Below are 12,831 nucleotides of genomic sequence, written 5' to 3' on the forward strand. Positions count from 1 at the left end.
AAATCTTTTAGAAAAGACACAAACGTCTTGTCTCTTAAATCCGTTCCCTACCATGCTGCATCTTTAATGTTGTCTGGTGACGTGACTTGACAAGTGACTCATTTGAAAGTCATTCCAGCCATAAAACAGGAAAAAAAACGGAATCAATGGGAGGTAGCGTGCAGTATTTCTGAGACACTGTCATGTCATGTACTTTTGCAGCTCTGAAGGAATAAAGAGGGTTTGCAGCTCCATCTTGTGCAGCGTCTGGGTGTGTCTCTCAAACTGGTGAAGATAAAGGGAAAAGAGAAGTAACACAAGGAGCTGAGAACACACAAAACTGTTGGGTACAGAAAGCCTTAGACAGGATTCAGAGGATGCCAAGTATTCGAAGAGTCTGAAAATGGCCATAAATTTGTTGCCATCAAATAGTGTAAATAAATATTGTTTTAGCATGCATTTCGAGTAAGGCTTTACAATCTGGCCTGATAGATAGAGTAAATTGCTAATTTGTTTTTCGAAAGTAAAAAATCTAAAAGTATGTACTTTTCAATCGTGTCACTGAATTCGTTTATGAAAATGCGTTTCATGCAGTTTTACTCCTCCCTGAAAGAGGATAAAATGAAACAAACCAGAAAAAGAATCTATTGATTCTCTGCAGAAAACTCTTGGAGCCGCAGCTTAAGGTGTAGTCTTAATTGATTTTACTCACTAAATCCTTCCTTTAGGTCGGTGTGACAATCATGACTCTCTGAAAGTAATTGGATAATGAAACAGGTCTTGTCAAACCTCAAGTCTGTTCAACATTTTAACATTTCTCAGCAACGTCTCTCTCTCTCTCTCTCTCTCTCTCTCTCTCTCTCTCTCTCTCTCTCTCTCTGAGCTCAGTTCCACTGAGTGAGTTAGTTTTTAATTGGTGTATTCTCTAAGGCATTACTTGTACAATCTTTGCCCGTCCTTGTGCTCTTCAGGGAAATCACAAATCGCAGTGCAAATCCATCGCAAAATAGTGTATCCAAGCACATGCAGTATTCACGACCGCAGAGGAGCTTGGGAAAAAAGGAAAGGATTGTCGGGTTCTCATAACGTGCAACTAAAAAAGACAAACACACACTCTACACTTGTCGCAAAAACAAACTGCACCCAGCTCTTTCTAATTCCATCATCAGTACACTTTGGGTTCTTGGCTGTTGGGTAGGAGAGTCTTGGATCATCATCTCCTCTCACATATCCAGGTTGAAGGCTTTCATGAGGAGATCTAGGTCTCCTATGTTGGCGGCCTGGAAGAGCTCAGGTTGGTTTATCATGGAAAGGGCTATCCGCAGGGCCGCCCAGATGTTGCCAGACATGACCTGGTGCGACAGCTGCCGACTTCGGCTTTTCCTCTGCAGACTCAGGGCCGTCAGGAAGTTACTCGCCGCCTCCCTGAGGGAGGAGAGGAGAGGAGAGGAGAGGAGAGGAGAGGAGAGGAGAGGAGAGGAGAGGAGAGGAGACAGAATGGGAGATCATATTAGAGACCCTTGAGATCTACAGCTTTGTTTCAATTTGTGTAAATGTTAGGGTCTTTGTGGCAGAAAATATTTATCTTTTTATATAAAATTGTCTGATACTTGGGATGGGAGTGGGTAACCTAATCTACGAATTCTGCTCCACTGCCAGACTTCAGAGTACCAGCTGAGTCTCTCACCTGTGTGCCCCCAGGTTGATGCAGCTGATGCCCAGGTTGTAGCGGGACCTGATGAACCCGGGCTGAAGCTCCAGGGCTCGGGTGTAGGCCTCCACTGCCTCCTCACTCCGGTCCCCGTTAGCCAGCGTGGCCCCCAGGCGGTTCCACAGCAGATAGTCCTAGGGTGGAGGGTGAAGGGGACAGGGGGTAGTTCAGTTGGACATAGCACCGGAGGGGGCACACACGGTGGATGGTTTATTTTGATTTCAGATACTGTCGTGTGGTCTGTGATGTCAGCAGCTGTTGTCCTAGATGATGTGGTTGGATAGAACATTTGTTGTCTGTGTTTTGCACTACAATTCACTCTGCCAGGTGCTCAATCAGAAAAATGAATTTGGTGTGAAGATTAATTATCATAGGTGCAATTAAAAAGTGACAGTGCCTGCTTTGATAAAGAGAAGTTTTGAGTATCTGCAAGTGAAATTAGTAAGTGAAATGATCCTATCCATGATGTAACACCAACCTCTGAATCAGACTGAATCAATTCAATGATAAAGCATTTTTGAGAAGGAGACATATTTTGCTTGTTATATCTTTTCCCTTAAAGTGTTTAAATTACTGTAATTTCGGTGCTTCCTTGGTACATTATTGTCTATCTGACAATACAAAAACACTACTACTAAGCTGGAATCAATCCATGTGTTCCATGATGTTCCTTTACATCACAATGCTTGTCCTTGGATATGTCTCGCATGTGGATAGATCTACGTATACAGGACCATGGTTTGATATGGGGGCCTTCCTCTTTAGCTAAGCCTAGCAGCACGCTATCATTATCTCCCATTGTATTCAGCAAGGAGGGGGGGGGGGGATTTTCCAAGCGAGTGATTATATGCCCACTGCTGTGAGTACAGTACAGGGAGGGGGGATGTGGAGTTCATGAGACTGGATTTCTTAGCCCAAGGCTCTCAAGTGTGGGACGCAGTGCATGAAAGATTTAGGTGACAGCTGGTGTACCTCAGTGATTCTGCTTGCATGAGCTCTTCCCCCCCCCCACCCCCACCCCCCCACCCCCCTCTCTCTCTCTCTCTCTCTCTCTCGCTGTCTTTCCTTCTCATTCTCTCATGTGTATGTGTGTTTGTCAGAGCATGTGAGCGGAGCAGAGCGGAGTGGATGTAATTTGACTGGAGTGTGGAGTGGGTATGTAGGTTCCCTACCTCTGGCCGCACTGACAGGGCAGCGTTGAAGGCCTCCACGGCTTTGTTGAACTCAGCGCTGAGGTTGTACAGCACCCCCAGTCCAGTCTGCAGGTCTGAGTCGATGGTGTCTGAGTTGTGCTGGGCCGCCTCCAGGAACAACTCCTTGACCTCGGGCAGCAGGGAGCTGTGGGCAGCAAACAGAAACACACACACACACACACACAGGGCTAAATGAAGTGTTCAGACACTTGCAACGAGGCAGAGTGCGCTTGAGAAAGTCCTGCCGTGATGTGTCAACCTTATTCAATTTCCCTACTCATTGAGTGAGAGGGAAAGATGGTGAGAGAAAGAGAGATGGGGGGTGGGGGGTGAGGGGATTGGGATGGAGAGTGAGATATAATATATATACATATACTGTACGTATATACAGTACCAGTCAAAAGTTTGGACACACTTGCCAAGAGTGTGCAAAGCTGTCATAAAAGCAAAAGGTGGCTACTTTGAAGAATCTAAAATATAAACCATATTCTGGTTTGTTTAACACTTTTTTGTTTACTACATAATTCCATATGTGTTCCTTCATAGTTTTGATGTCTTCGATATTAATCTACAATGTAGAAAATAATAAAAATAAAGAAAAACCATTGAATGAGAAGGTGTGTCCAAACTTTTGACTGGTACTGCATATATATATATATATACACACATACATATACCATATATATATACGTATATATATACCTGCATCTGACTGAGCATTACACCATAAACCTTGCCCTGAAAATACTAGATGACCCCTCCCATCCACTGTTCACAGAGTACATTTGCTTCCATCTGGACTTAGATTCCTGATGCCCCATGATTAAATCAAAGAGAGCATCACCTCCTTTCTACCAAGGAGCATACAGCTCCTCAATAAAAACAGAGGCCAATCAATAGACTGACTAACAATACATTAAGCTTCTAACTGATAATGCTCCCTCCTTTGTCTCCCTTTAGATAACCTGGGCATAAGGTAGTATGTCCCTTTAAAGTCAAAGTAAAGACACCAGAATTGTGGTTTTAATATAATGAATGCATGTAAGAGCACACTCTCTCTGTGGGCAATGAAATTATACCCTCACCAGCTGTGGTTGAAAGACCTTGAAATAACTTTCCCTTTCATTGACGACAGAGTAATAGTCATTGTACTGAAACAAATGAGTTTCTAAAATGGCCAGGCTAAAGATAACATTACTGTTAGTGGAGACATAAAGCACGCCATAGCATAAAATATGCATCAGTGGGTGATTGGGTAATATTGTCACAGGTCTCATAGACTAAAAGACTGTAAAGGAGAGCGATAGTCCAGCTTTGTGCCAAAAAATATATACATACATACATACGTACAATGTAGTTTATTGTACATATTCATGCAACTACTGTATTTCATACAACACCAATGTTAACAGACTAGTCCTGAATGTACTGTATTTAATGTCTCTCCCCTACATACCAGTAGTTCTATTTCAAATGAGCACATATACCAGCCTAATAGCTCACACCTCCCAAGTGTGGGAACTGAACCAACAACCTACAGTACTGTAACAGAAACTTGTCCATAGCAATGACCTGTCTGTCTTGTTGCCTATCCAGTACCTTATACTCTACCTTTCATACCTGCCCACGGTCGAGACACGAGACATCCTACGTTGGGATCCAGGGGAGCCCGCCAGGTGGCTCTTGCCCTTCAGGAGATGCTTGTACTTGGTGTTGTGGCGAAGCCAGCGCAGGAGGGCCTCGCAGGCGTCCTGCCTCATGCCCGTGTTGGTCAGGCTCACCGCCAGGGCCATCAGAGCCTGGAGGTTGTTGGGGTGGAGCTCCAAACACCTGGACACAGAGAGAGAAGGTGAAGACGGGGGCAAGGGTTTAGTTAGTGTGCACTTCAAAGGGGACCGGAGGATTTGATGGACACTAATTGGGACAGGTCAAGGCTGACAAACATCAGGTGGCACCTAATGATGCCTGGGTCAGGTCGGAAGGACCACGCCTCTCTTGTGTTATCTATGAAGTAGCATATTGCCTTCAAAAGCATTTGGTCCAAGGATTTACATTAGGGCTTGCACCAGCCAAATACTGTTGATGTTGTCTATTTTGGAAGTCAACAGGGAAATGGTTCTCTCCCAGTGTGAGTTCTGTGGTGTTACATCACAGTTAATATTATTTGATATAATAGAATGTTCTCATTGTTATTGGGAGAGAAACAGCATGTGGGATTAGAGAAGACTAGAGAAGATCCACAAGCTTTCACCAAAATAATGTTCCACTGAGATCTGCATGCTTGTAATCCCAGTTTTGCAATCCCAAAATTATTTTGGTAACACTAGTTATTTTGGCGCCTTAGGTGTCCATTATATAACTTTGGTACATTTGTACAACAGTACAAATACACTGTTCATCTGTTTATGATTAAAAAATGCAACAACAACAACAAATAATAATAATAATAAAAAAAAACTTTCAAAAACAATTTTCCCCTGAGTCCTCTAATCCAGATTTATCAGGAATACAAAATGTTTCCAACAGAGTTACATTTAAAGTCAGGATAACATAAATGAAAACAAAAAAAAAATTCTAGAAGATAAAAGCCATGTTGTATTATTTACAGTACAACTGTAAATGCTGGATTTCATGGGATTACTGAAATTCTGAGAATATCATATGAAAACATTACATCTATTAGAGACGTGCTCACATCTGCACTACAAAACTTTTGCACATGGGCTCTGTGGCAACATGCTCTATTCTCTAGTCTGTTGCATCTCAGTTTTTGAAAGTCTCTGGCAGCATGGCCCCCATCGCATGAGATTCTGCAGAATGACATCTAAGCCCTTGGCCCAGGACCTCATGAATGCCATTTAATTGGATCAGCAATTTAATATGTTATAACCATGCTGGTGCATGAAGCGTGGAAAAAAGTATTTTGTCTCTGTTGACTGAATGCTTTGCTATTCTGTGTCTCTTTCAATTTCCTTTTCCGGTGTTTACACTTCACACAGGTGGATGGAGGTGTTGTTTGTCCTATCTCCTGGGCACAGCTCCATTCTGACACAGTAATGAAAATAGGTCCTCTCCACTTGTGGAGCCTGGCACTTTTTGGCCCTCTGAACTAATCGCTTGGACTGGACCATGTGGCACATATATTTTGTTCAGTGGCGTTAGACAGTTGTTGCTACTGAGATGTGTCCACTACTGCTCCCCAAATGTGTTGGGCTGCACTCAAGATAGCACAGATAAAAAACATGTTAACACTTTATTTGAAGGGTATGACCATCATAACCTTTTCATATAGCATTTATAAGTAGTGCATAAGCATATATGTGCTCAAGCCTTAGTATGACTCTATTAGTAAATGTATGCTCTATTAGTGAATTCCACACAAACTAAAGTGGTGGTCAATCTAGGACTCATATTAATCATCCCCGGTATTTGCATTGGAATCCATACAAAAACACTACGAAGAGAAGTTGCAGTTACGGGTTAACGTACGGGTCTTCTGCAGTAACACCTCCTTACCTCTGGAGGGAGACAATAGCTGCCTGCTCATTCTCATTCTCAGCCTGTGTGGTCCCCAACACTTGCCAAGCCTAGAGGGAGACAATGGAGAACACTGAACAACAGGGTCGTCACCTGGGCTTAACCTGGGGAGGTGCTGTGGGCCAGATGCAAAGCTCAGCACTCTCACAGGACCTGGATGACTCACTCTCAGCACTCCACATTCAGCAAAGAGAGAGGCCAGTAGGGAGGATGTACAGGAGGCACTATGCATCTCAAACAGTCTGTCTGTAAAATAATATTAAAGTTTGTTGCATGAAGTTAAGTAAGGACGCAGCAAAACACAATGGCTGCAATTAACATTGGCAAGGTGATTAGCTTGGAGGATTATCCTGGCTGAAAGAGCTCTGCCTTCGAGTTAATTTACCATTGTTGTGCCTCTGAAGTGCATGCTTGGGTCTTACTGTTCAAACGATGCATCTTTGTACTGTATCATCCTTAGGGCAATGTGAACAGAGGAATTAATGAATTAAGTTACAAGGCCCGATTCACATGCACTTTGGCAATAGGCCCTTTCTCTTCGGACGTCAAATGATAATTGAGGTGACGACTTCTCAGTCGTTGGCAACCCCCCAAATTCATTAAGTGTACCTGATGAGTCATGCTTAGTTATTGCTCAATGAATCATGTAAAAGAGTGGGTGAGGTCACGGGTGAACTTGTCTGCTGTATATTTTGAATTTCCAGCTATACGCTTCAGCTCAATCTAAAATCCAATCCGACTACTATATAGTATACTACACATCTTTCTCAGTCTCTGTGAAACCAGAATGATCTTGGGTTATCTGTGTGTTGCTTTATTTTGTGCTATGACATTTCTACTCAATAAGTGGTACAGTACAGTACAGTACAAAGAGCTATGAATCTAGTTATGAATAAGGGGAAATAAGGGGAGAAATTAACTCTGAACTATCCAGAGGTCTACCCAGTGGAGAGATAAGCCACTAAGCATGCTGGGAGGAATTTTTGAATCATATTAGTTCCATACACAGTAGGATAATCCTTTCCTCTGAAAAACCGTAACATTTCTGTATATTTCAGGGGATTCCGAGTATGGTTTATGTTTCTGTTAGCCCTTTGAGGCAGTAAACTGGTCACTTCTGTAGCAAATAGAGAACGAATAAGCAGGGGACAAACCTGAGAGAAGAGCTATTACTCAGCCCATCGGGCAAATTGGAAATTCTCATTGAGATATGAAGACAGGGTATTTTTTGCGACGGTAAACAACTCTATTAGCTGCAGAACTCCCCAATCCTCCACTGGCAATCAACGCTAGCCACTCTGCTCCTTGGCTGAGGGGCCAGCCCATGTATAATTGGTGATGTTCTTTTTTTGTCGAGTAATTGGTGAAGTTCTTTTTTTGTTGAGTATGGGGGTGTATGTAAAGTATATTCCTGTGTGAAAGTGATGCAGGGAGTGTGTGTGTGTGTGTGTGTGTGTGTGTGTGGTTGTGGGTGTGCACGTGTGTGTTTATTGTGTCTGTGTCTCTCTTCAGCCCTTTGTGCCTGCTCACTTCTGAGTCCTGGGGGTCCTGCAAGATGGCTGCCTCGAGTAGCAGCACAGCGTTAGGCAAGTCCCCTTCTCGAGACTTCCTGAGTCCCTCTTCAAAAGCGTTGGGCCAATCCTTGTAAGGGTTATCCGTATGAAAGTAGTAACCCTGTCAACAACAAAGGGGAGAGGCGGCATCGGGAATGTCAGTTGCCTCTGACTCTGTTTTCAAATAAATCGCAACACTGAGCAACCATCCTTTCGAGTAGAATATGTTAACAAAAATCAAACCGATATTACCCTCGAGTGTTGTTGCTGAGTTCTTAAAACAGTGACTTTGAACAGCTCTTCCTCTCAAAACTTGCAGCATTGGGATGAATCAGAAATCCCTAAAGTCTGATACAGTATCTTATTTCACTGATATAAAAGTTGGCTCATGTAGACTGTATTGCTCAACAATAGGCTTTCAATGCTCCCATAGCACACAAGTAATGATAAACTTACAGTATGATTTTAATTCAAGTTGAGTTGCAAGATTATTGGTTATTGAAATTCAGTTTCTGAGCCCTACAGCATGTGTTGTCAATGAATGCCCTTGAAAATATGGCGCTAACTCTAAGGAAGCTCCCTCTTCAAAGCCTCAAAGACCCTCCTGGGTTAGATCAGTGATAGTTGGCAGCACTTGATAATCTTCACTGTAATCTTCCATCTCGGGTGAGTGCATGAGCTTAATTTCCCCCTCATTAAAGGGGCACCTGACCACTTTTGAACCTCATATTCATTATTTTCAGCACTTTGCCAGTGTCTACATATGTGAAAACAACAACTTTCTCACATTCTGTAGTAAAAAAGATAAGAAGAGAAGGTCCTCCTTCCCCCTTTGATGTCATCAGAAAGACAACTGCAAACACACTCCCTCTCGCATGAAACTCTTGTATTTGTTTTTATTATTCCAGATGACATCATAGACAGTCGTTTTTGTAGGATCTTTTTATACTACAGAACGTAGAAAATCACAGTTTTTACATAGACACTGGTATGGTACTGGAGATGATGAATATGAGGTTGGAAAGTGGTGAAGTGCCCCTTCAAGTAGAACTTGGCCACATGCACAAACACATAAATAGAAAGCATCCATACAGACAGTGTTTTGATACCACAGTTCAAAGGTGATAATAGTGACCTTCTCGTGGGGTGACACACTGGAAGGGATCTGGGCCTGCTCATTCTCCGTCAGCCAGTTCCGTCGAGCCAGCTCCTCCCACTCCTCCTGCATCTTATCCCAGAACTCTGTGTCCGACTGCGGAGAGAAGAGGAGAGCGTTTGAAGAGAGGGAGGAGGGATTGATATGAACGGGAGAGACGGATGGGAAGGGGGAGGACAGTAAGAGAGCACAGTAGGAGGATTAGTATACAGAAAACTGATAGCTTTGATGTCCTGAGAATGCTACATCCCTCTGCCTCTGAAATGTCATGTCTACTGTATCTTGCTCATTGGTGGGTTGTGGACTCTTTGGATGGACTGGACTTCTAATGATTCATCACTGTTGCAAGCTTGTGCAGTGCTGAAATATCCAAAATTAGCTTGACCTTTCAATTTTCAGTTTGTGACATTTCAGTTGATGGATTGATGTGCGACAGTGTTATTATACTGTACATGTTGAGGAATTAGCTGTAGAGGCATAGACACAACAAACAACAATCTTCCTCTGTTATTCCAGCTGTCAATCATAGGTGGCCACACCCAAATAATGTGTCATTTTGTTTGGAGGAAAATGGCTTTCTTATTGGGAGGGTGGAACTCAAGATTGGCATCATTAGAAAGTGAGAACATTTGATTGGAGGGGTCGATGTTCAGTCATTCTCATGGTGCTCATGGTTTTCACCTCTGTGAATCCAGCTTGTTTTTTGTTCTGGTTCATATACCAAAAGAATGTTCCAAGTGTGTTCCTGCTAAATTCCTTTAAACGTATTTAATGGATTGTGAGCTGTCTCCAAATGGGAATGGATGTGGGTAACTTCATGCAGGTGATTGCTATCCTTTAGTTTTTTCCCTTGGATTAGTGTGGTGAACTTTGGACACCATCGTTTCTTTTATGGCCTCACGGTTTGAGTTCCAAAGAAAGGGCCAATCACATGAGGTGACTAGATTTGAGATGTCATATACCCTTGGATAAAAACAAGTGCATGAGAAGTTTTAATGCTGATTCTGCTTCTTCTTTACCACGTCCATTAGCCTTTACCTTTCAGCCACGGCGGGGTCACTCGACCCCTGCGTGTGTCACTGTCGATTACCCCACAGACCAGTGAGCAAAGTGAGAAATCAACGCGAGAAAGACATTCAAACATTGCAGGCACCACTGAGCCAAAAATAGAGTCCATTCCGTGCCTAGCCGATCAAACTGCTGCCAAGTCCAATTCTACACCAACTCTGTGATGGTAGTTTCTAGCAAATGCTTTGTGATTCAATATTCTATCTAGATGGATGGTGATGGGATGCTATTTTTGCTTAATTTCACCTCTTAAGTGCATAATTGCTACCCTTGCTTTGTGATGAGCTAAGTGGATGATTAACAAGAATTGTGAGACCCCTGTCACAGCTCTACAGTACGTGCAACCAGGTCAAGGAGTCATGTGTCAAAGGTCAAGGCTTATGTTCCAAGCCACCAGATAATGACATTGTTGACTGAACCAGTCAAGAGGCAGCAGTGGGAAGTGAAGAGCATCTTCAGCTAATACAAATGCATACAGCCAGAGAATCAGGTACTCAGATATTCATTAAGTAGTCAGATTAGTGGTTGTGATAGTGTGGACCTGAGCAGATAGGGCTTGTTTTTGGTGACCAAAAGCTTCTACTGTAGCATTCATCTAGATTGGATTTCATGTGTTGTTCACAATACGATGGCACAGACCATAGCCTCCATGAACTTCAATGAGTGGTCTTTGGATGAAGTTTTGGATGAGCAACAATATACAGTAACATGTTGACAGCAGATGCCATTCCTACTTTCTCTACCCACTGTCCATTCCAACTGCTTTTATCCTCATCAAAGAATAGTAGCCTTGTTCTAGGAGGTAGACAGCACTGTCACTGTAGATACAGTTGTTTTGTGTGGTTTGGAGTTGTACCCAGCCAATAGCCACAGTGGAGTTCTATTCCAGTCGGCTGGGTCTATGACTCTCACCTTCTCACCTGTTAAAGAGCTACAAACAGAGAGAGATACAGAATAGCACTTTGTGTGTTTGTGTGTGTGAGTGTGTGTGTGTGTGTGTGTGTGTGTGTGTGTGTGTGTGTGTGTGTGTGTAATAGCCTCCTGTGTGTTATTAAGTCCTCCACAACGAGCAACTCATCTGTATATGACAGTGTCGTATAAGTGGGTGCCTTAGCACTGCAGGGGTGATGGGATGAAAGCTGTGAGTGTGTGTGTGTGTGTGTGTGTGTGTGTGTGTGTGTGTGTGTGTATGTTTGTGAGTGGAGAGAAAGGAGGGGTTGGGGCTCAGCTTCCTCTCTCCAGGTGTGTGTTGGACACCCAGTTTGGCCACGGGGGTGAGAGACACCTTGTAATTGGTTGCAGTCGCTGGGACAAATTGCCTGTTACATCATAAGGTGAGACCTTACTGTCTCTGTCAGGGAGGGGGAGGGGCACAGGGCTGGGAATGCTGGATACTATACTGTATCATCCTTTGTAGACAAATACATAACAAATAAAATACAGGTAGCTACAGTATAGATGTATAGATCCACTTTCTGGCATCAGGGAACTGCAGATGCCTACATCAAAGCAGTGGTAAAGGGTTCACCGTTCTCTATGCAACACTTTTAAAGACTAATTTTAGTTGCTCTGGACTATTCTGCCGTGACCTCACGACTGTATGAACAGACTTTCAAGAAGTGAACTGCGTTCAACGCATATCCCCTCATATCCCCTCACATCCCCTCATATCCCCTCACATCCCCTCACATCCCCTCACATCCCCTCATATCCCCTCATATCCCCTCATATCCCCTCATATCCCCTCATATCCCCTCATAGTCACAGAGTTTATGACTCATTAAATGGTCAAGACAATGCAGAGGGAACACATTTTAATGAGATAACGTTGACTGTGCATACAACTATATTTCATTTCATGATTAAACAGGTACCGACCTGGGGTCATATTATGATTAAAATTACAACTTCATTGAGAGAGGCAATTAGGAATGCAGCAATATTTCACTCAATGACAGTTCCCCTGCATCGGCTTCATCCTCACTGACTCTTGAGCTAACAAAGCATGTAGGGAAAAGACAGTGTGCTAGACCTGCAATTGTGCCAGAGTGTCCTATTGCTATGTATGTCATCAGTAGTGACACTTGTGTGTGGAAACTGTAATTACGTTTTCCCAATGTTACTGTCCATGGATGTATGCACTGTGAAATTATACTGAATGTTTTCGGAGGATGAAAGAAAAACTCAGTGACAAACTGACAAATTATCTGCCTATGTAACAGAAACAACTCAAGGCCTTGCTACTGAATTATAAAGAATCAGGCGTACTGATTGCTTAAAATATTTGTGACACAGACAATGTTGAATTTTGCACACAGATCAGCATTTTTATTCCCAGGAGTGAGCTAAAGATAGAGGGAGGTAATTTATATTCTTATGTATCAATGGAGCAAACCCCCGCCTGTGACTCTAATGTCACTGGCTCTGATGAAGTGTAGATGTGAAATGCAATGCCTTCACTCTTGTGCTGCCTGCCTGCCAAAACATGTCAAAGCGGCATATAAATGAACTTGGGAGATTTATTACATTCTTCATTAATACATAAGTAATTATGGAAATGCTGTCTGAGATAATAACTGTCCTTGGCCCCTAGAGCTGGCCAAGTTTGTAACAAAAAGACTCATAGTTAGTTTG

The 12,831-nt window shown here is 43.0% G+C and overlaps 1 protein-coding gene across 1 annotated transcript in view; it reads right to left on the reverse strand.

Moving 5' to 3' along the window:
* Positions 1–1,202: 1,202 nt before the first annotated feature.
* The window catches only part of pex5la (peroxisomal biogenesis factor 5-like a), a gene marked incomplete at both ends in the record, with an annotated part of 59,168 nt that continues 47,539 nt past the window's right edge, over positions 1,203–12,831 (reverse strand). Inside the window, 7 exons of the mRNA XM_083671211.1 lie at positions 1,203–1,404; positions 1,667–1,824; positions 2,863–3,028; positions 4,504–4,713; positions 6,400–6,470; positions 7,951–8,094; positions 9,109–9,225. Coding sequence (XP_083527337.1) covers positions 1,203–1,404; positions 1,667–1,824; positions 2,863–3,028; positions 4,504–4,713; positions 6,400–6,470; positions 7,951–8,094; positions 9,109–9,225 — 1,068 coding nt within the window. The remainder of the gene's footprint in view (positions 1,405–1,666; positions 1,825–2,862; positions 3,029–4,503; positions 4,714–6,399; positions 6,471–7,950; positions 8,095–9,108; positions 9,226–12,831) is intronic.

The sequence above is a fragment of the Argentina silus genome, assembly GCF_951799395.1.
Source record: "Argentina silus genome assembly, chromosome: 6".
Taxonomy (NCBI): Eukaryota; Metazoa; Chordata; class Actinopteri; order Argentiniformes; family Argentinidae; genus Argentina; species Argentina silus.